General features: G+C 39.2%; 2 protein-coding genes across 4 annotated transcripts in view; one reads left to right on the forward strand and one right to left on the reverse strand.

Annotated features, from left to right (window-relative positions):
- LOC126234320 (guanine nucleotide-binding protein subunit beta-2-like 1) overlaps positions 1–8,551 on the reverse strand; it is an 84,090-nt gene extending 75,539 nt beyond the window's left edge. Inside the window, exons 1-2 of the mRNA XM_049943005.1 lie at positions 8,369–8,551; positions 7,674–7,882 (exon numbers count right to left, since the gene is read on the reverse strand). Of these exons, the coding sequence (XP_049798962.1) occupies positions 7,674–7,882; positions 8,369–8,477 (318 nt within the window). The 5' untranslated portion in view covers positions 8,478–8,551. The remainder of the gene's footprint in view (positions 1–7,673; positions 7,883–8,368) is intronic.
- Positions 8,552–8,805: 254 nt separating this feature from the next.
- Positions 8,806–24,240, forward strand: LOC126235895 (serine/threonine-protein phosphatase 2A catalytic subunit alpha isoform). 3 transcript variants are annotated; one of them, XM_049944832.1, is made up of 7 exons: positions 8,806–8,923; positions 9,129–9,239; positions 9,645–9,854; positions 13,010–13,273; positions 14,100–14,272; positions 14,718–14,825; positions 23,434–24,240. In XM_049944832.1, the coding sequence occupies exons 2-7, from the start codon at positions 9,138–9,140 to the stop codon at positions 23,504–23,506; spliced, it is 930 nt and encodes a 309-aa protein (XP_049800789.1). In that variant the 5' UTR covers positions 8,806–8,923; positions 9,129–9,137; the 3' UTR covers positions 23,507–24,240. The 3 variants fall into 3 exon arrangements, with proteins under 3 accessions (XP_049800789.1, XP_049800787.1, XP_049800788.1); XM_049944830.1 differs by having other exon boundaries at positions 8,817–9,055; XM_049944831.1 differs by having other exon boundaries at positions 8,817–9,026.
- The last annotated feature ends 467 nt before the right edge of the window (positions 24,241–24,707 follow it).

Genomic DNA, 24,707 nt, shown 5'->3' on the forward strand with positions numbered 1-24,707 from the left:
CATATAGAGTCACCAAAAAGAGGGGAACACTGAGAACCAAGCCCTCCAGGACACCGTCCTGAATATGAGCAGAGCTAAAATAAGTGCGAACTGTACCCCAAAAGGAGGAATTGGAGAGACAATTCCATAGAAAAATCGGAAGTGGACCCCATAAGCCCCATTCGTGCACCGTAGGAAGGATATGATGGTGCCAGGTGGTATTGTATGCCTTCTGAAGATCAAAGGAAACAGCAACTAGATGTTCTCGCCAAGTAAAAGCTGTATGAATAGCCGACTCTAGCGAGACTAAATTGTCGACCGCTGAGCGGCCCTGACGGAAGGCCCCCTGTTGCTGGGCCAGGAGGCCCACAGTTTCGAGGATCAACATGAGCCACCGACTCACCGTTCCAGGAGTTTGCACATAACGTTGGTAAGGCTGATAGGGCGATAGCTATCAACCACCAGCGGATCTGCACAGGTTTCAGCACCGGGATGGTAACGCTATCCTGCCAATGAGTCGGGAAAACGCTCTCCGTCCAGATGCGGTTAAACAGGGCGAGTAATTCACCCTGACAGTGCACCGAGAGATGGCGAAGAAACTGGTTGTGAATTCGGTCTGGACCGGGAGAGGTATTGGGCAAGCTGTAAGGGCACTTTGGAACTCCCATCACTAAACGGGGCGTTGTATCGTTCCCAATGGTGCGTGCAAATAACCGCGCAAGCTCAGCCTGCCCTTTAATGGCGCGGAACTCGGCGCTGTAGCCTGCCGTCACGGAACTACGAGTGAAGTACTCTGCCAGATGTTCGGCGATGGCGATTGAGTGCGTACAAAGTCTACACCGAAGAGAAAGGCAAGGGACAGACGCACGAGGGCGAAAGCCACAAAATGCGCTGAACCCGCGACCACACCTGAGATGGGGAGGTGCGAGAACCTCTGGTATCAACATATCACTCCCAGCAATCCTGTTTGCTCCGCCGGATTAACCGCAGAGCCCGGGCCTGCAGCCATTTAAAGGCAACCAGATTCTCTAGGGAAGGATGACGCCGGTGTCGCAGGGCTCGTCGGTGGTCCCGGATAGCTTCTGCAATCTCTAGTGTCCACCACGGGACTGACTTACGCCTTAGGGTACTTTAAGAACAGGGGACAGTTGCCTCCGCAGCAGAAACAATGGCCATAATGACCTCGCCCACTGCCAAATCAATGTCACCAGGAAGCGGAGTGATGGCCATAGTAGCTGAGGTGTAGGCTGCTCAATCAGCTCCACTAAGAGACCATCGTGGCAGCTGGTCAGGGGGTTGGGATTGAAGAAGAGAAATCCAGATAGGATAGCAGTCGCTACCACAGAGGTCGTCGTGGACCCTCCAACTGCAGTATGGAAGAAGACCTGGGCTACTAAGAGAGGTCAATGGCCGAGTATGTGGGAGCACCAGTGTTAAAAAGGCAAATGTCCTGCTGTGCCAAGAGAGCCTCAACGTTCCTACCCTGGCCCGAGATCTGGGCCCCGCCCCATAAAGGGTGGTGGGCATTAAAGTCCCCCAAATGGAGGAATGGCGGCGGGGAGCTGGGGCGAACAAGGCAGCTAGGTCAGCAAGAGGGACAACCTCATCCGGGGAAAGGTAGAGGGAACAGATGGTGAGCTCCATTCCTGCCCAGATTCTAATAGCCACAGCCTCGAGAGCCGTGTAAAGTGGCACTGGGGCACTAGAAACGGTGGCAAGAACATAAACACAGACACCGCCAGACACCCTGTCATATTCTACGCGGTTCTTATAGTAACACCGGTAGCCACAGAGGGATGGGGTCCGCCGAACAGGAAACCATGTTTCCTGTAGGGCCAGACAAGTGGCAAGGAAGCAGCACAAAAGCTGTTTCAACTCAGCAAGGTGGTGGAAAAACCACGGCAGTTCCATTGAAGGATAATGGTATCTGACTGAAGACATGAAAGAACATGGGGGGGGGGGGAGGAAGGTCACAGCTTAGAAGCGCTTGCCGCCACCGATTGCGAAGTAGCCTGATCAACTTCCATAAGAGCTGCGAGTCTAGCAACATCTAGCTCCTGAGTGGACACTAGATGCTTCACATCATCTTCAGGTGCAGTGGTGAACTCTGTCTGTCTCTATGTCCTCCTTTTGCTTTTTCTTCTTTTTGGTAGGGTCCCGTTTGTCCTTCGGTTTATCAGGCTGGGTGGGCTTTTCCGACCCTATCTCATGGACCGAGGAAGACCTGGAAGCCCTACGGCCCTAAGGTGGTGGCTTTTTCAGCCACTGGCTGACATCTGGAGGAGCAGCAACTGTGGAAGGGAGGGCACCAAGCGATCTCTTCCGCGAGGAGGCGGGCACTTCTCCAGCTCAGAGGTGGGGAATGAAGTCCCCAAAGAAGGAGGGGTTGTTACTCCCGATGCTGAAAACGGGAGCAACGGAAGAGGGTGTTCCCACCTACCACGGGGGCAGGAATAGACGGCCGGGCTGGAGGGCCCAAAAAGCCGCTGAGCTTGGGGGCTCATCGCCAGGGATGGCGACATTGAAGCTGCTGCAGCATATGTCGATGAAATGCGCACAGGTTGATGTCGGTCGGACTTGCATTTAGCCTCTGTGTAAGTGAGGCTGTCCAAGGTCTTATACTCCATAATCTTCCGTTCTTTTTGATAAACCGCGCAGTCTGACGGCCAAGGTGAATGTTTCTGTCCGCAGTTGACACAAACAGGGGGCGTCGAACAAGGGACGTTGGGGTGGGAGGCGCGTCCACAATCCCGACAGGTGAGTTGGCGTCACATCTCAATGACATATGCCCAAACCTCCATCACTTAAAGCAGTGCATGGGAGGAGGTACGTAAAGCTTAACATCACATCAATATATCCTCACCTTGACCTTCTCGGGCAGGGTGTCACCCTCGAAAGCCAAGATGAAGGCGCCGGTGGCGACCCTTACTATCTTTAGGTCCCCTGAAGACACTTCGTACAAAGTGGACACTGCGGTGTTCCAGATTTACATAGAGCTCATCGACAGACTGCAACAACAGGTCACAATGAAAAATAAGTCCCTGAACCATATTGAGGCTCGTATGAGGCGTAATGGAGACTGCAACATCACCGAGCTTCTAGAATGAAATTTTCAGTCTAAACCGGAGTGTGCGCTGATATGAAACTTCCTGGCCAGGAAATCACCGAGCTTGTCACAAGCAAGCAATGCCCGTGACTGCTGGGGATACTGTCTGTATGAGGACTGCTGCAGGCCTCATTTTAGACATGCCCTCAACTTCTCCCAACTTGTCCTCTAAATTTTCCACAAAAAAAATGAGGCTTTGTGGTCAGAAGTGAGTCCCCATCTGTTTGGCTGCAAACCAGAAATCGAGGAGAATACGTCTCACCAGGTAATTTAGACTGCCGTTCCTCCCCTGGTCTGGGCAGGGAAGGGAACGATTGGGGGGTCATACGTTAAAGCATTGAACTTTCCTTTCTTAGATACTAGTGCTTGCACACTATTCATATTTCTTTTCATGGTGGTCCCACGAGCAGCTAGGGAAAGGAATGTCCACCCAGACAGAGCCCCGCTTGCCAGGGTAAGCCTAATACAACCAGGGGGCGGCAGGTTCCCCAGAGGTCACCCACTAGAAACTGTTCTATCTCAACAGCCATGCGTCTCCTCAGCGCGCAGCACACCTTGTGATTGAGGGTTTTTCATGGAGGTTTATACCATCCTCGCAACCCAGGCAGTTAAGCCAAGATCCCCGGGCTCTGTACTGTACAACGTTCCACAGTCGCACCTTACGGTGGTCGTTTAAGCACGCTCAGAGCTTACGGTATTGAGGACTGGTGGCGCTTCCCAGTCCCCAGCTCAGGGACCCCGGGTTCGCCAAGTCCATACCCAGCAACTAAATGCAGAGCCCCCTGAGGGTCCCAGAAAGTTCGAAGCCAGAGAAATTCCTCCAGGTACTTATTCAGCACCGAGTTCCGAAATGCTTTTTATTTTTTTGTTAAGCTTTTTGCCAGACTGACTCCACGTGATTTGTGGTTGCGTTTGTAAAGGGATCGACAAAATAAAGCGAATGATTAACAGTCAGATGATTGTAGCCCAAGTTACCTGTGGTATTGTAAGCTTGCCACAAATCAGAAACTACTATGGTTCCAGGCAAAACATACTGTTGCAAAATTTGCAGCAAATTGGTGCTTCACGTCGTGGCATAGCAACCATAAAGCTTTGCTTTGTCTCAACATCATAACCACCAAAGACCCATTGCTCCCGCACCGTATGACCTAAATGGTACTTTCTCCTGACGAAGCAGCTCTCGTCTATTTCAACAGAATGGCCAGGGCCACCCAAAACTATTGGCTCAATTAAGAAATATTGATGGCAGATATCCCTACAAAATTGGCACCAATCGACCACAGTGTGCTCACTGTCAATTTTGGGCTCCCTCATTAAAAACTTTTGCTTATTGAGTTCAAAAGCCCACATGTAAGACAGTTGCAAAATTTTAGAAGTGTCTAAATGACTGCCAGCAAAAAATGACACGTTCCTTATTGAACATTTCTTTCTACAGTCCCTGCCAACAAAGCAGCGCCAAATTTCGCCATATTTCCCTGTAGTTTTCTCCAGCTTCATCTCTTTTTCTGCATCCATATGAAAGAAGTACTTATTTGGTATTCCATACATATATATGCTTATATCTTCAGAAATACGCATTTCCTTCAAATGTAGTTACTTTTCTTGCGATCAGCGTATGTATCCCCTAAACTGCATAAGTGCCCATTTTTGTTACACCAAGATACCTCCTATTTTTAAAGGAAACTACTGTAATTCATTCAGATATTATTGATGTTGCAAGTACACTGACTGCTGTGAATAACAAATTCCTGCATATTGTTAACTTCTTGTTCTTTCATTTGCCATATCTGCCTTCCCTAGAGCTATTTAAAGTTTTATTTATCCATACAACTGAAGTTAGAATATGACTTAAGACCATTAGCAAAGAGAGTTGTATAATCTGTCCATTTCATCATTACAAATGTAATAAGTGAAATGAGTAGACAAAAATGAGGCAGGTGAGCAATATGGAAAGCCACTCACATCCTGATAATCAGTCTTATCTGAGGTTTTAATAAACGAATTTGCTGATCTCCCCTCCCCCTTTCCTCCCACAACACAGATTTACTGCACAAGAACCACTGCAATGACATTTTAACAACTCTTTGGAAAATATTTGTTCTGACTGTAGACACATGAAAATGAAGAGCAGGCAGTCAATCCAGAGAAGAGTAAAAGTTTCTGAAATGTGGTGTTGCCAAAGAATACTGATGGGTAGGTTATTAAACTATTGAAAAGGCGCTGAATCGAATTAAGGGGAAAAATTTGCAGTACAACATGACAAAGTAGGGGTAGTTGATAGGACGCATCCTGAAACAGCAATGATTAATCAATTATACAATCGAGGTAAGTATTATAGAGAAAAGCCTAACTTGAATACAGTAAGCAGATATAAGAGGATGTTACACAGATATCAGGCTTACGAAGGACGGACTTATGCAGAGATGTCTTCAGACTGAAGATCATTGTGAAACAATAAATTGCAGCTGAATATTTAACTTCCTGAACAGTTATTTAATAATAAGTCACTACAAAGGTGAAAGAGTCTAATAATAAGATTCAATTTATCTCCATTCACTTACTAAACACAGTATGAATTTTTAATGTGCAGAAGAAATTGTACAGACACATTAATGATAAGCTGCAGCCATCAGATCGCTGTTAGTGGCCTATTAGGTTGAATGAAACTACTTGAAAGTGATACAAGTGGATTCCTTTAACAAAGCCTTTGTTCTGGCACATTAAGTTACCTTCAAACCATATGAAACTACAATACTCCAAAATATTACTGTGAGACAAAGACATAAGTGAATGGAAAATCAGTTTAATGGCCAATGGGAGTCCAACATCTTGATCACATTTATCCACAGGCATCTGTTCACCTAAGGAATATATTAACAATAGAACCTTGAGGCAGCTACGTCTCAACACCCCCCCCCCCCCCATTTCTTAACTCCAAAAGAAATTACGTGCATGAGGGACACATGCGTTTTTGTTTTTTTGGACTGACAACACTGTGCTGTCGGCAGGAATGCCTCTGTTCCTTCATACAATTCCTTTGCCAGTATTGTGGCATTAGTCTTTGTTAACGGTGACAGTTAAAAGTAAAGTAATAACTGTTTCCTCAAATATTACAATGTCTGTGAAAAACATTTTTCCAGTTACAAAAATTTTGTTGCATTTCTATTAGTCAAATATTCCTAAAAGTGATCTTTTATTTCTGGTGAATAGAAGCAGGCACATCTGATTGCCTCTTCTTTTAGACATTGTGTTAAGTTAAAAGACCTCGCATTAAAAAAAAGTTATATGGGTAGCGGGCTCCATCTATGTCATGAGAAAGAAGTAATGTAAGGGACGCATTTTGAAGAGAAACTTGCTATGATGCAGAAGAAGCTGATTGAGAGTAAGTGGATGCAGAGTATTTATTTCCCGACCATTCTGATTGTGATCCTTGCTTTTCTCCTGAAAAAGCAACCTCTAGGTCTTTCCCTTATGCATCATGAGAAAGGCTGCTTCAGCTGTATGATAAAGATGTATATATATGATCCAACTAGTTTCATGACATTAGAGCAACATCTTCAGGGACACATGTTTATTTTAGATCAGTCCAAGTGTTAATCATTCTACTGATTACCAGTTAGACTAGGTTCTGAAATGAAAATGTATCCCTGAACATGGGGCTCTATTGCCACAAAACTAGTTGGATCATAAATAAATATTTGTTGTACAGCTGAAGCAGCTTTTTACTTTAAGATGCAGTTCTACAACTGTGGCTGCCGACAATACAAAAGTTTCTACTTCCTCTGATGAACAACTGTTGCAGGTGTTCATGTATCCTGCACAGGTGACCAAGCAGATAATGATGTTCCAGTTTCTTTTGTTTACAAAGAGAAAAATGCCGGATATAAAAATGGATACTGAAAATTTAGGTGATAATCCTAAGATTGAAAATAATTGGTTTTGATGTTTGACGAACTCTTGGAACTAATTTTAAAACAGATGCGCATTAAACTGGAACAGTACAGAAACAGGATCAAAGTACATCATCAGCAAAGTAATTAGGCCTACGAATCTCCTGATATGTACAAAGTGGAAGTCCAATCTCTGCCCTTACTAGAACATGAAACCTGCATACAAGTGTGTGAATTGTGATGTACCTGCATGCATGGAACATTCCAGAAAAGTGTTAAGAGAGTAATGGATTAGTTAACTAAAATATCTGTGAATTTAAAGCTTACCCTTGACAATTTTTTTTTTTTTTACATAATTCATGTAGTTTCATTAACAAGTATTCACAAAAGTATTACATAGTGGAAACCTTACTTGATATTGGTGATTAGTGAATTGTTCTGTTTGTTCATTGTTCTAATCAGTTAGCGAACTCTTTGCAGAAAAGCAACATTTGTTACTGTGTCTGTCACACACACATTTCCTGTTAGCTAATAAAAATCATTCTTCCTATTGTGGGTTGACATTGACTAATATTTCAACAGCGAGGTTCCATACAATCTTAACTGCGTGTACATAGCAGACATACGCCCAACAATGGGCAATGTTCATCGGAAAATAAGTACGTTGCGTAGTAACAACAACATTCATTTATAAATACCTTCGTATGGTCCACAAATTGACGAGTGCTTATTCCTTTGGACAAATCCCACAGCCGTAGTGTCTTGTCCCACGACCCAGAAAGAGCGAAGTGTCCATCTGTCGAAATTACAATATCACTTACGAAGTGGCTGTGGCCTTGTAGTCTCTTCTGTGGTACACCAAAATTTGTATCGTCGCGTGTCAACTTCCAGAGAATCAAAGACCTGTCTGAAAATGAAGAGATCGAGAACATCAAGTTACCATATGCCTGCATCATATGGTGCATCACACAAGGGCGCAACAAACGCTGAGGTAATTATTATTGTAATACAATACTTCCTACAAAAATAGAACTTAATTTTAAATATAAGGCAAGTTTCCTTCTCTTTTGTTACAAACGACTGGTGCCACCGAAAACTCAGGACATTACTGAAAGGGTCCCATATGGCTCCTATCATCATCTTTATCATGCTGATTTTCTAAAAGAGAACTAAATTCACTTTAAACAACACAGCCGCGCTTGTTTGCGGCGCGCATATTAAATGGTTGAAAGAACGAGACAATTGTAATTCGGTCATTCCCATAACTGAATCTGATTGTTGCGGAACTACCACACCGCTTCTGTCTACAATAAAATTGGCGACGCCTGTAACAGGGGTGCTCTAAATAGCATATTTAAAGCCAGTAATAAAACGACCTAAAATTTAACATTACCTCTAGACGACGATAAAATCATATCAGGGTATTTTGTATTGGTTGCAACTTGCGTAACCCAGCCATTGTGACCTCTTAGAGTCCCACGAAGAACAAGAGATTCAGTCATTTGCGTTTTCTCTGTACCATTAAAGAAACAACAAGCGACACGTACGCTACCACCTTTCAGAATTCCCTCTGCAGTGTGCCAAATAACGTCAGATGCCGCTTGGCGGAGCTAATAGTGGGGGGAACTGGGACATGCAAAGTATACAACCACAGATATTTCACATTCCAATAAAAATTTCATTTCATTAATGTGTCCATGAATATTGTAGAAATATGAGTAATGACAATGAGAATCAAAATTAAGTATTAACATACCTCGAGTAAATGCAGTACAGCTTATCGGCTAGTTATTTGTAACTGTAGGCTAATATATGGAATCACTTTGTTACATAATCTTTGGTTTCAGTTTTGCTGGGACGGACGAAGAAATAAACGCTCGTAAAAAGACTACTAGAAAGAAAGATCGCTTACTAACAGTAAATAGCGGATGTTGATCGCTTCCGCGAAGTAAGCCAGCATATGCATGCTATTTAGTAACGTTATTTATTCGATATTATAGCAATTTCCGCGAAAATCGAATGTCAGCATTCAAACAGTGACGTCACCCAAGGTTCTAATCATCGGCCATTTTGAGTGCTGGTAGTATTGTTAACCTGTGTTTGTAGTTTGTTTTCAGTGTTTATAAGTAGTAACATTGATTACGTTTCTGTAGGCCTGCACAATGGAAGATAAGGCATCGTTGAAAGAATTGGACCAATGGATAGAACAATTAAATGAATGCAAACAACTGACAGAAAGTCAAGTAAAAACTCTCTGCGAAAAGGTAAGTGAATTTAAGCATAAATGCCCTTACGTAAAGAAATCAATAGATGCATTCACACATCAATGTTATTTCGTAGCTGTATTGAGTTAAAGGCCTGAGCGAAACATGAAGTCCGATAAAACGTTAGTTCGTGCAACATTCACATTTAGACCTATGTTTAGTGTGGTACTAGTAACTGATTAGTTTGGTGTGATACTGCTTACATTGACATCTTTAAGAAACTGTGTTAACTGTTCTTGCATTTAAATCTTGTTGCTAACGTGTTCGGATCTGAGTTTAGTGTTTAGAAATTCGTGGTCAAGAATTTAGTGTCTGCGCTATAATTTTTAGTACTTTCGTAGATAACTGTTTTGAGCCAGTAACGCAGAAAATGTGTTATGGTGTGATCTTCAACTGTAATTTCAGGCGAAAGAAATATTGACAACAGAGTCCAATGTTCAAGAAGTGAAATGTCCAGTGACTGTTTGTGGCGATGTCCATGGACAGTTCCACGACTTGATGGAACTGTTTCGAATAGGTGGCCGCTCTCCAGACACAAATTATCTTTTCATGGGAGATTATGTTGATCGTGGCTATTACTCCGTGGAGACAGTGACACTTTTAGTTGCTTTGAAGGTACGTGTTAATATATTTTTTTTTTTAATTCCTGTGCACAATTTATTAATGTTATTTTGAAAATAAAATAGTGATATCACCTTAACACACATAGCAATTGTTACAAGAATATACACAAGGACATAATTAACAAGAGCCTGTAATAAACAAAAATTAATTCAGATGCTTAGTGTATCAAAGTAATCAAACACATTAAAATGAAAGTGATATTTATGTGAACCATAGTCATAAGCTGTAAAATTAGTGCCACATGTTTTCAGCAAAAATGTCTGTTTTATGATTGCCATCAATGGATTGTACATCTAATTTTTCGTACACATTTTAGTTGTCTGTGAAGTTTAGTTACACAAACAGTGTTCTTTTAATATAGTGCAAATGTGCTTCGATTAGGCCAACCATTGATGGTACGAGAGTGTATTGTACGCCTACCTTGTACACATTGTAGACTTGTCTCTTATATGATTTAGGCTTTTTGTAATTTATCTTGCAGTTTTTATAAAGAAAAGTGCATCAAATATGGTGCAGACATTAGGCTACACTTCAGTGCAGGGTGTTACCAGAAACCTTGGTGTGCAGTCACTTTCATTGGCTTTACTAACTCATGATAACTTTTATCATCTTACAACCAAACCTAGACTTCGGACTTAATACTGATCAGTCCATGACCACTTAATGATTGAAAGGAGGACTGTAGTCATAGATATGTTTTTGAATGTTGTTTTCCCACTTGTAGGCCCAATAATCAGTAGCCACAATTTATCTTAATTACTTTGGTCTATTTCTGTGTAAATTTTAAATTTCCATCTTATGCTTTTCATGTCAGAATCAAAATGTTAAGGTTTTTTTTTATTTTTAAAGGAAACTGAACATTGAAAAGTAGGTGTTAACTGCAACACAACTTAATTTCAATTACCCTTTTGGAAATACATGTTCTACATGTTTCCTGAATGTAAATGTTCCAATTTTGGTTAAAGATGTACAATTATCTGAATGTATGCACTGTAGTGTTTGCCCCCCGCCCCCCCCCCCCTCCGGAAGGATTGAAGAATACTTCTCTCATGTCTCATGTGGCTAGTGGTACTGCTTACTTATTCATCATTGAACCATTCAGTACGACAGTATTGGGTATGTTATACACAGTACTTAAATAATAAATGCATATGTAAAACAACGAAGCAGAATAGAATTAGGCAAAGATGAGACAGGAATTCAGCCATGGCCTGATCAATGGAACCATCCCAGTATTCGTGTTGGCAACTTGAGAAAGCCATGGCAAATGCAAGTCAGGATGGCCAGGCTGTGCACAAACACTGCTTCCCCAGAATCCCTGTCCAGTACTTTCACTGGCTTAGCCACCTCGGTACATGAATAGGAAAGAGAACCACATATACCTTGTCTATAAAGATGTTACTAACTTCAAAAGTAGTCTAAAAAGTGATATCACTAGAACACAATACTTTTTTATATTACACTTCTGATAAAGTAAACACACAACACATTACATAAAACTGCTGATGCTATACCCTTCACAAGTAACCTTGCACTAAATCTCTTCTCCGAGGAGATGTATTGCACTGCACCTGGAACAGCGGAAATGGAAAACCAATAGCAGAAACGTTCTCTTTTGCAAAACATATGTAGCATTTTCTGGTACACCAGAACAGATTAAAAATTGCTCAGCAGTAAGTGGGGTCTAGTAATTCTAAATGTTAACATATTCACTTACATTGAAGCTTTTCTCAGCAAGAAACGATTTTAACTTTGCTCAAAAAAGGTTTCCTTCTTGCACATCTTCATGAATGCTGACTGTGCCTTTATAAAGAGTGACACCAAAGTGGCTAATATGTCTTTGAGTACAAGTTGTTCTTACTTGTTCTGCAAAGTAGCTGTTGGACTATCAACCTGTGTGGTTACAATGATGTCACAGTAGCACCCTTTTTACTATCAGAATATTGGGTCTTCTGTGGGAATGTAATGGTGGTGGACAGTGTTATTAATACCTTCAAACATATCAGAAACGCAAGATCTCTCCCTCTCTCTCTCTCTCTCTCTCTCTCTCTCTCTCTCTCTCTCTCTCTCTCTCTCTCTCTCCCCCTCCCCCCCTTTCTGTTAATCTCCTCCCCCTCTCTGTTGGTTCCGTCTGACCCCTCTCTGTTCTTCTCCTCTTCCCTTCTCTCTGACCTGGAGCCTTTTTTATTAGAGTTGCAAACAATACCTTGATTGTGAATTGAAGTTGCTTAAAATTAATGGGTAAATCGGTTGCGATCATTGGCACACGGGGGGATGAGAGAGGCCTCTCCAGCTGCTGGATCTGCTACGATACTAACTTCAGTGACAGTATCCTGCTTAGTTTTAATCCGTGAATGGGTAGGATTACAAAGTTACAGACAATACAGATTCCATAGTAGTATTCTAATCTCAAGCCACTAAGCCATAAGTATAACTTCTCTATTTTCTGTTAAAACTGACTGCGAGGCAGAAAATGAAACCACGCATTTTCACAAAACAGCATTTTATCTCTCTGTCACTTTTAAATGTGTACATTGTTCTTCAAGAAAATATATCATCTGTATCTGTCTCAATATTTATTATAGTATTGTGTAAAAATTTAAAGTGAATCAGTCAAGAAATGTGTTAAGTTTTTGGGAAAAAATGTTCAACATTGTCTTTATAAAGTAGTATAGATAAAGAGCTGTGAAGAAATGGTAGTTTACAGTGCACAGTAGGTTAAGTGGCTGGAGGTGCTGCAGTTGCATACTAAAGGGATTACTTGGGTTGAGGGTAATAGATTTTAATTTTACAAGTGTGTAATGAATAACAAAACCGTTGAAATCACAGGAACTACAGATCTTTGTAGAAAAGGAGCAAGTTAAATTTATAGTATATTTTTGCATTGTTATTGTAGTTTAATAATTTGCCAGCTTTACGAGCAAGTGCCTTTATTAACGATTGTTCACAGAAACACATGAGATGTAAATTATTGAATTGATTTTTTATCCAAAAGTGTGTGTAAAAGGATCTTGAAACAGATGTCTCGTTGCTTTAAGGATACTTAAATATAACAGTATTACATATTAAGAGCTGCATAGTGGTTAGAACATTAAACAATCATCCCATAGAATCGAATGATGCATATGACTGTATCTCCCTTGCAGGTTCGTTATCGAGAAAGAATAACTATTCTTCGTGGCAATCATGAATCACGGCAAATTACGCAAGTTTATGGCTTTTATGATGAGTGTTTGCGCAAGTATGGTAATGCTAATGTGTGGAAATTCTTCACGGATTTGTTTGATTACCTGCCTTTGACAGCCCTTGTTGATGGGCAGATTTTTTGTCTGCATGGTGGCCTTTCACCATCAATTGATACGCTTGATCATATAAGGGCACTTGATCGCCTTCAGGAAGTTCCACATGAGGTAAGTGATATTAACTTGCATATAGAAATTACCTAATTAGTATCTAATGAGTGAAGGAAAAATTTGGTGCAGAAAATGGCTATAACTCAAGAGTATCATTGCTTATCCGTCATTTGAGATAACCTGAACTGTTGTTTGTAGGTGTATATAACCTTTTGAATAGAAGTTTGTAATATGAAATTGAATCTCACTATTGGGGTGTATTGGTACTAAATTACATCTCTCGGTTGCATTATTTGGGTGGTGCTGGTGGTGGTGGTGGTGGTGGTGGTGGTGGTGGTGGCTGTTGTGGCAGTGTTTGTTGTAGTAGTAGTAGTAGTAGTAGTAGTGAACATTGCTGAATATAAAAGCCACCGAAAAGAATATTTTGTCATGGGATGTGATTGTCGACTTTGTTTTTGGTTGAAAGTATCATAAAATGTTAACCAATAACCCTCTACACTGACCATCATCAGAATCAAAAAAAGAAAGGAACAAATGGTTATGGCATCTTTCATTTTATGTTTCTGGTGGTGGCCAGTGTAGGCTGATACCATGTATCATTTTGAAGGGTTTTTTAATTGTATAATATGGAAATAAATGGTCCAAAAGCTATTTAATATCGGACATTAAGGTAATTGTATGAAAGTTGACAATGATATCCTTCTTTCACCCCCCCCCCCCTTTTTTATGCAACATGTATAGTAGACCATCCATGTTTCAACTACACTGTACTTGTTGTGTATATTAAATTTTCTCTTCACTTTGGAACATCAAAAATTTAGGATTCATTTCTTGTTACATGTATGAAAGTTTGGTGACACGTCATTCCTTTATGATTTAACAGGGTCCAATGTGCGACTTGCTTTGGTCTGATCCGGATGACAGAGGTGGTTGGGGCATATCACCTCGTGGAGCCGGTTACACCTTCGGACAGGATATTTCGGAGACTTTCAATCACTCAAATGGCCTGACACTGGTGTCTCGTGCACATCAACTTGTAATGGAAGGCTATAACTGGTAGGAAAATTTGTGTTGGTGGAGATTGTAATACCAGTTGTGTGTTGCAAAAACTTGACTATGTGTAGAATTAATTGAATACAGCAATTCCATAACTTATAAAAATCTTAAAATTGTATGCAAAATGGACTATACCAGATGAACTGTGGTTGATAAAGTTTTAAATTGCATGATGGTCAGAGGGGACTGTTGATACAGGATACTGTGCAATATTGTAGCAGTTGTCTGCATTGTGGGCTGATGAAAATGCTAGAGCTGTCAGACTTGCTGTGATCAAAATACAGAGCTGAAGAAATGCGCATCTACAGTATTTGATAGGTTGGAGGGTGTGATAAGAGATGATTACTGCATAGGACTTTTCAAATTTGAGTATGGTATTTGATGATTATAAATTAAGTTTAATGAAATAAAAACATACTTTCTGAATCAAAGTTGTGTGTTTCAGGTGTCACGATCGCAATGTTGTTACAATCTTCTCTGCTCCAAATTACTGTTACCGTTGCGGGAATCAAGCGGCTATAATGGAACTGGATGATGCTCTCAAGTACTCGTTGTAAGTATATCACTGCTACACAGTGAATTTATTTTATTCTGAAAAAATGGTATATTGTTTTATAATCACAAAATTAGCGACTATGCTTTATACCTTTGTTGGCTTAAATGAAATTGTCTGAAGAGACTGGTGTGTTGAAGTAGGATTCACTCAGGCCCACTAAAAGAGTCCTCACATAATGAGTTATACGTCTCAAACAAAATGTTATTAGAATTAGAAAAGTAATAGTGGGCACAGATTAAAGAGCAGGGTGGAAGATTTACATAGAAGCTAGTCAGTCTTGCATTTTAGAGTATAAAAGTTCTGGCATTTACAAGACTCTTCACTTTCTTTTGCCAAACTGGGTGCCTGCACATGTTTCCAATATACATTTTTGAATATTTGTGGAATGCATTGTACACAACATACTGTAGCAATTATGTTAATGAAACAATGTTGTGTGCTGTCTGTCTGATGCTTGTGATGATACAATCGTGAGGAGTCTGGACTTTGAGAAGAATAGGTTTCGAACTCCAGGTAGCCAGCTTGATTCTTATTTTACTTGAACAGGTCACACTATTTTCATTTATTACTTCCACATGAAATTGACTGTTTTTCAGTGATTTGACACTTTCATAAATGTGACCTTTAGTATATACATGATAGTTCTCAAAGGTAACTTTAATTACAGTAAGTAATACTACCATTGGCTCCCACATTCACCTTCTTACATGTTCTGAAAAGAGGTCACTCCTACAGAACATAAAATTTATTTCCTTTAGATATATCATAAGTTTTGAGGAACCGTAATGCTTCAAAAAGCCCAGTTCCCTGTCACAAACAGTGTGTCTTTTTATTTTGTACTGAATAAAATATCATGGCACACCTATAGAGAGAAAAGTTTCTGTCCATGGATCAGCATGGAATTCAAGGATGTCACACATGTGAAACTCTGCTTGCTGTTTCCTCGTAAGATGGCAACCATTGCAGCAGGCAGATTCTGTATTTCGAGAGTTACGAAAAGCATTTGACATAGTTCCAAAGTGCAGGCTGTTAATGAATGTCCAAAGCATATGGAATAGGTTTTCAAATTGTGAGCGACTTAAGACTTTGAACACAACACATTGTCCTAAATGGCAAATGGTCATCACAGGCAAAGAAAATATCAGAATTCCTACAGGGATGTGTGATGGGACTGCTCCAGTTTGTACACCTGAAGGATCTGTCAGATAGGATGAGGAGCTTTCTGCTACTGTTTACTAAGGACACTGTAGTATGTGGCAAACTGTCATTGTCAAGTGACTGTTGGAGGGTACAGGACGGCTTGAACAGAATTTCTGTTTATGATGAGTAGCTGCTTGATCTAATGTGGAAATATGTAAGATAATGCAGGTAAGTATTGAGAAAAAAAAAAAAACCCTCGTGTATGCTTGAGCACAGAGTTGATGATGGGCTGTTTGACAACAGACATTGTGAAATATCTAGTTTTAATGTTGGAAAAAGACAGAAAATGAAACAAGCACGTAAGATGTGGGAAGGTGATTTATTTGGAGAACTTCGGGAAAGTGTAGCTCATCTGCAAAAGAGCAGTACACTTCTATGACCCATTCTTGAGTGTCTGGTATCCCCACCTGGTCAAATTAAAGGAAGACATTTGCAGTTCAGAAATACTCAGAGAGTTCGGAGCATTTCCAAACTGCCAATGGGAATTCTTTTTTGTGAAACAGTATTTAGAAAGTCTAGGGAACTGGCATTTACAACAGACTGCAGCGTGGTTGTGCTGCAACCATTGCAATTCTTGTTCGACAAAGTGACAATAAGTTTCTGCCCTTACCGTATTTACTCAAATCTAAGCCCCACCTGAAAAATGAGACTGGAAATCAAGGGGGAAAAAAAAATTCTCGAATCTAAGCCGCACCTGAAATTTGAGACTCGAAATTAAAGGGGAGAGAGAAGTTTTAGGCTGCACCTCCAAATCGGAACAGAGTTGGTCCGTTGTAATATGAGACACAATTTAGGTCGAATGAATGACGATACAGCTACAGTAGTTTGGTTCAAGTCGTAAGCTTAGCAGTTAAGCTTTACCAGGTAGCCATTGCTATGTGTCAGGCGCTCCGTCTGTATTTATATGGGTACCCTTCCTTTTTCACGTGCTTCGTCTGGTTTGAATTGATTGCTTATTTTTCTTTGATCTGATAAGTGCCGTTCTCTTTGTTATAGGTGTTTACGTCACTCTTAGCTAAAAATGCATTACTGTACTGTCGTGCATTGTTTGTTGCATTCTGATAATGAGTGTTTACGGCCTGTCGGCGCTCGCGGCATGGCTAGCTTTTGTGCGTGCTACCGCCACTTAAAATTTAAAAAAAGAGAGAGGAATCGTCTCATTAGTGAAACAATGGCAAGAGACTGCTATTTGTTGTTATTTACACTGCTGATTTCTTTGATAATGATCAACAAGAACCAAATAATAGACTGTGTGTGATAGCTGTTCTGAATGAGAGTGTAGTGAAAAATTTTCTCAGTTTTAAAATCTTTGCAGAGACCTCTTTACTACGTTACATTCTGCACAGAAATTGGAGTCATCTTAGATTTAAAAATCTAGTCAATTGCCGTGCTTCATTTCGGACTCTCTCACTATTAGGCATAAGAATAATACGAATATAAACATGACATGATATGTATATTCTTCCGCGTTTGCTGTTGTCTCACTCTAGTTTTGTAATTTATTATGCAGACGGGAGTTAAATGAGATAGCAGCAAACACGGAAGAATACATGGCAAAATCTATATATTCGTATTATTCTTATGGTGAAGAGAATACTGCATGTCATAAACAATTCATAAAAGTTCCTATTAGCAACCATCTCTTCTCACAGGTAGGAAAAAATTCAGAACGTATAGTTGGCAATATTGACAACAGCCCAACAGTCTTGCCAGTCGGATTTTCGTAGTACATAGAAATGCTGCTACATTCGAAGATAAACAATACGGAAACTCGGGGCAGAGAAAAAAAGCTCGTCTTCCACTTTTTTTTTGTAGAGATACATATATTCGACAGCAGAAGTTAGTTGTGGCGGCACCTACCAACATTTTTCAGAACTTCCGCTTACTTCGCACTCGATTCTAAGCCGCAGGCGGTTTTTTGGATTACAAAAACCGGAAAAAAAAGTGCGGTTTAGATTCGAGTAAATACGGTATATTTGTCAATATTTGCTTGGCTTCATCTCCTACACCTGAGGTGAAAATTGAATGATATTTGAGCCTTCCAATTGCCTCTGGTAATGTGTGCAAATGATTCAGTCAGGCTACCTTTTACATAGATGTCTGCATGTAAATTTTGCACCTTGGTATACAGTGAGTACACTGGTTAAAAACTGGTTCAGTATGTTGTCATATTATACTTCTTGTGATTACGGGAAAACTAACAAAACATTTGAATTTTTTTTCTGAGTTGGTGAGTGATTTGTTTTAAGAAGAAACTATCGGCTTCTCTCTCTCTCTCTCTCTCTCTCTCTCTCTCTCTCTCTCTCTCTCTCTCTTCTTTCTCTTTCCCTCCCTTTCCCTCCCTCTCCCTCGCCCCCTCCCCCCCTCTCCCTGCTGTATTAAAGACTTTTTGAACGGACCTTTTTTTAGTGGTTAGTCATTGCATGTCAAATAAACACACTTTAAATAAAAATTTTACCTCACCCTCTTAGATTTTGCTGAAAGTTGGTGTACTTATAGTGGGTGCTGAAACAAAGAAAAATACAAAATTTCAATTTTTTACCTCAAACCATTCCTGAAATATGGCCATGTAAACTGTCCAAAAATGTGTGAACGGACGTTTTTTAAATTGCCCTATGAGCTGCCCTAATTGAGCTAGAGAACTGGGAAAGGTGTCATTTTGCAGCATTTTTCATGCTCTTTCCAGTGATAGACAAAAAGTAATTAATAACCTAATTAATAACTTTTTCAAAATGGTAATTAATATTTTAATTTAATTTTTTTTACAAAAAGTTCATAATTGAAAATTTTCAAAATATTTCCATAACTACTTCATACTGTTGTAAATCACATGGCAGAATATAAATGTGGGATGATGATGGGCTCATTGTTAAAAGAAAATTATTCCGGACTCTTGTCAAGTAAATCTATACATTGAAGGACAGTTTATAAGTGGTTTTTGTATAAATATGGAACCAAGTAAAAAGTGCAGTGCTGTAAGAGTGCAGTGTTGTAATCCATTGAAGAAGTCAAATCATTTTATTAGAGACATAAAAAAACTGAGAAATGTCACAACATGGATGCCCAAATTATTTCCTCTAATACCAAGTGGTGCCAAGATTTGTGATAAATGTAGGAAAGACGTAACCAAATTGAAAAATACACCAGAGCCCATCAGTGATGAAAGTGTTGAAGAAGAATCTTCTGGATCAGAGATAATCATCCGAGACCAAGACCGTGACTTCACTCCAACTTCAGTAGCTGTTAAAACATTTAACACAACACTTCAAGAACTAGAGGAGTCTCCAATTGACAAGAGAAAACTAACATCTAGGCATTACACCTCATCAAAAGTGAAGAAAATCTCATCAATGACACGTAAACTTTTTGTTGCTCCTGAAACTTCTTCGTCAGATACTGATACAGATGAATCCGTTCTTCAAAATCTTAAAAGAAACTTTAAAAATTCTATAAGTAGATAAAAAAAACTAATAATTCTTACAAGTTTACCTGAAAAGTGGAGTGTCAGGAAAGTAATGAGGGAATTTAATGCTCCTAATTACATTGTTCGGCAGTACAAAAAAATTTTGAAGGAGAGAGGATTCATGGAAGGTCCAAACCCAAAACCAGGGAAGTGTTTACCAACAGAAACTATCAAAACTGTACATTCATTTTATGAAAATGATGAAGTTAGCAGGGCAATGCCAGGTGTTAAAAGATTGTGTGACAATTACAGAAACAAGTGTAAATAAAACAAACATATCAAAAAGACTTACTTTGTGTAACCTTAAAGAAGCTTACAAACATTTTAAAGACAAGTTTCCTAACATAAAAATAGGTTTCGCTAAATTTGCTGAGTCAAGATCAAAACATTATGTATTAGCTGGCCCGAGTGGCGCACACACACTGTCTGCGTGTGCACAACTCACCAAAACATAAAATTAATGATAGAAAATGCCAAACTAAATACAGTAACCAACAGCAGCTTAAACAATTATAAGCAGCGCATGGGAAACTGAATACTGCCCAGGAGAAACTGTCATATGTAAAATTTTAAGACTCTTTTCATGGAAACTTAATTGAACAAGTTCAGTTCAGACAGTGGATGTCAGTTGACCAATGTAATCTGGAAATTGTTCAGGAAACTTCTGAAGAATTCATAGATTTATTTTGTAGTAAGATGTCGACTTTGATTCAGCATGACTTCATTGCCAATCAACAACGAACATTCCTTAACTCCACAAGAGAAAACCTTATGGAATCTGAATTTGTTGTCATATGTGATTTTTCAGAAAATTATGGTATAGTTCTACAGGATGAAGCTCAGAGTTTCCACTGGACAAGACAACAGGTTACCATTCATCAGGAAGACAAAATTGAGCATATGAGCTTTGTCATTGTTTCTGATTGCCTGGAGCACAATACAACTGCAGTTTACACCGTTCAAAAGAAGCTATTTTCATATCTAACAAATAAATTTCAAAAGATTAAAAAAAAAAATATATACTATTATTCTGACAGTTCTGCCGCTCAGTATAAAAATAAGAAAAACTTCCTGAACCTTTACCTTCATGAGGAAGACTTAAACATAAAAGCTGAGTGGCACTTTTCAGCCACAGCAAATGGGAGAGGGCCTTGTGATGGAGTAAGGGGTTCAGTAAAGAGACTGGCAGCTTGTGCAAGTTTGCAAAGGCCATACCAAAATTGGATCCAAACCGCACGAGATCTATTTGAGTGGGCAGTAGATAATATGACAAATGTTGATTTTGCATATTCCACTGAAGAAGACTACGCTGCTTCAGAAATATTCTTAAAAAGCAGACTTGAAGAGGCATTTACAATAAAAGGAACACAGCAATTTCACACTTTCATTCCCAACACTACATCAAAATTAATAGTCAGATACTTCTCAGGTGATATGCAGAGTTGGGAGAGGGAAGTAACTACATCACCAGACAAACAGAAGTTACAAGATGCATCAGGCTATGCCACCACTGTATATATGTCCGGCCCTGGTAGCTGAGTGGTCAGCGTGACGGAATGTCAATCCTAAGGTCCCGGGTTCGATTCCCGGCTGGGTCGGAGATTTTCTCCGCTCAGGGACTGGGTGTTGTGTTGTCCTAATCATCATCATTTCATCCCCATCGACGCGCAGGTCGCCGAAGTGGCGTCAACTTGAAAGACCTGCACCAGGCGAACGGTCTACCCGGCGGGAGGCCCTAGCCACACGACATTTCACCACTGTATATGGCAGAAACTGGTGGCGTGGGTACATTTTAGAAAAAAACGAAGAACTTGATGACGTGAAAATAACTTTTCTTCATCCATGTGGACCAGCTAAGTCTTTCTCTTATACTGCACATGCAGATGTCCTGTGGGTGTCAGTTGTGGATGTTCTCACAAAAGTGAATCCATTTCCTCCGACAGGGAGAACATACATTCTTAATGCAAGTGATGTAAACCAAACCCATTCAGCTTTATTAAAATGTAGAATGTGAAGTTCCAAGATAATTTATTGGGAAACTGCTTTCAACTCAAAACTTAATTTTTGCCTCAGGTTAGTGTTAATGTATATTTTATAGAAAGTTGTTTCAGAATTATTGTTAGTACCTATTGTGTTAAATTTAGCTATGTACAGATACTGGTTACTCAAAAACAAGCATTACGTATTTAATTTGTTTAATAGTCCCATTTCAAACATCATGGGCCAGAACTATTATGTAAATACTTTTACTTATTCATACTTCATTTCAGTTTGTAGTTAAATGCTCAATTTCTTGTTTTTGTTATATCGATTAATATACTGTTAGTGAAGTTGTATGAAATCAAAATAAGCAATCAACTTAATTATAAAATATGCTGATTAGTTTTGGTTTACTAAGGTGATGTTTTGATATTTCTAATACTTTTTTTTTTACTTACCTTTCAGTATATTTTAAAGAAATTCCTGTTTGTTGAAGGTCAATTTGATCAAACTAGGGCCATTTTTTTTAACAATGAACCCATAATCATCCCAGATTTATATTTTGCCATGTGATTTACAATAGTATGAAGTAGTTATGGAAATATTTTGAAAATTTTCAATCGTGTACTTTTTGTAAAAAAATTAAAATTAAATCAAAATATTAATTAGTATTTTGAAAAAGGTTATGAATTAGAAGATATGTTTTGTTGTATATCCCTGGAAAGAGCATGCAAAATGACACCTTTCCCAGTTCTCTAGCTCAATTAGGGCAGCTCCTAGGACAATTTAAAAAAAGTCTGTTCACGCATTTTTGGCTGGTTTTTGAAAAGTTTACATTGCCATATTTCAGGAATGGTTTGAGATAAAAAATTGAAACTTGGTATTTTTCTTAGTCTCAGTGCCCACTATAAGTATACCAACTTTCAGCAAAATCTAAGAGGGTGAGGTAAAATAGGTGTGTTGATTTGACATGGAATGACTCTGGTGAAATGGTAGTCTGCAGGAGAAGATACTGTGCTCTTTACAGTGCAGAGTGATAATTCATTTTATTTCAACACTACAGTTGTTTTGCAAATTGCTGCAGTTATGAAATTAAGAATGAGCAGAGGTCATGGCTACATACTGGAGGTTAGCTTTCCTTAAATAAGATCTGTTCGTAAAGAATAACTCCCAAAAAGGAAATTTAATGATGAAACTTCCTGCAAGATTGACTGTACTAGGCTAGGACTGGAAACCAGACTCTTTAATTTCTTACAAAATACTCAGAAAACGTACTGATATTTTAAATACCTCCATGCAAATCATTACAAGCTATAACCAGTAAATGTGTTGCTTGTTCAGTGTGTAATGCTGATCCCACCTGAAATAAATCTTGATTGTAGAGATCTTTGTGGTATAACCCTGGGAGGCTTAAAGTAAAAACATGATTAGCGTAAGTCCGAATAACAGTTGCAACTTAGTTGAAGCTGAGATAGGAACTGCGCAGAAAATAAATTTTGTGGTAATTGTCAAATTTTTCTTCCATAGCTGGATTTGCTCTTTTTAGAAAGGAAAGTGACTTTGAGGTAGGCAGCTTTACTCCAAATTTGAATCCTTCTTAGGTTTTTATTTTTATTTATTTATTTTTTGTCATGTGGCAGGCACAATGAAATCACACTTCATATTGTTCAGTTTAATGAAATCATTGTTAAACAAAAACTTGCAGCTCCAAGTTTCCATAAAGGCTTTATTCAAATTGTTTGCGTTTTTTCTCTCTTTGTTAAAAAAAACTGTGCATCATCTTGTGTATCTTATAAAGATGGACGCTGCAGGAGAACAAATTTTTTTATTGCGCAATACATTAGATACCTCGGCTATTTAAGACATTTTTTTCATATATTGTATAAATAGTATGTGTAAATACCTGATTTAAAAACAGTTTGCGAAATGAATAGTACCGTGTAACACTTGGTTTTCTTGCAGCCTGCAGTTTGACCCAGCTCCGAGACGTGGAGAGCCTCATGTCACTCGGCGGACACCAGATTACTTCCTCTAGGTTGCTGCTATTGCTGCTGTTGCACTTCACCTCATCCAGTCACATACATTACATACATACATACCATATTATATATACATATATAAATAAATACTGTGCGTGTCCCTGGTGGTACAGTAAAATCTCGTTACTGCATGGTGTTCCTGATTATTTTTCTCCTGTTCCTTCTGTGTGAATATTTGGTATTGGAAGTGTGTGGACTAGGAATTCCTGTTAGGTCTCCACCTTTCCTTTCCACTGCATTTTTCCACAGTCGACTCTTCTGGTGAAGTAGGAGTGACGGACTTGTTAAGAGATGCTGTAACGAGATCATACTGTGCTGTTGCAATTACAGAGGCTCTATTATGTTGATGTGCCTCTTTTGAACCGTGCTGGAAGGAGGGGGCCATCTGCATAGCATTGTAGGATTGTACCTATTCGTCTCCAGTAGCAAAATATGACTGGTAAATAATACGTGAGTTTGCTGCTGTGTTCATTCTGAGGAACCTGGAGAGTCGCCCATGGCTGAGGGATGTCTTGCGGAATGCTGATTTCCCTGCCTGTCTGATGCGTTTTAGGAGTAGTCCTTCTAAGTGGACACACATTCTTTTGTTTTCTACAAACTTTCCATGTATTGATTGTATTGTAAACTGAACGCTGTGTTGCGTATTGTATTATTAGTTATTATGACTCGTAAGAGTTATCTATCTTTTTAAAATTGCATAATGATGCATAATAAATCTATTGTATTTGCACAGTGTCTTGATCACATCGACTCCCCTTGCCCCTAGGCCTTTCTTCTTGAGAATACAGTCTGTTTAAATAATTTTGACAGTATTTTAAATAATTCTCATCCAGACTGTTCACATTACAGTTTTTATTGTTATATACAAGAGGCTGTAAGTATTACCTGCCTTGAAGGAATTTATTTAATGATTTTTTTTTCTGTCCTTGACTCAGTTTTCCTACTTTATTGATTACTTTTGTAAAAATAATTAATTATCCTCATGTAAGAACTCATATTTTTATAATTTTGTTTTAATTTATCATTTTATTAATTGGCAAGGCAGAGTCTTCTCTGCTGAGAATGTTATAAATGTTTATAAAATATGCTGAAAACTGTAAACTTATGTTTCCTTTACTCAAAGCAATATCTTTTCTACTTCTTCACTATACTTTGTATTGGACATTCCCAGTACTTTCGTCTGTCAAATTTTCATTC

The sequence above is a fragment of the Schistocerca nitens genome, chromosome 2, assembly GCF_023898315.1.
Source record: "Schistocerca nitens isolate TAMUIC-IGC-003100 chromosome 2, iqSchNite1.1, whole genome shotgun sequence".
NCBI classification, from domain to species: domain Eukaryota; kingdom Metazoa; phylum Arthropoda; class Insecta; order Orthoptera; family Acrididae; genus Schistocerca; species Schistocerca nitens.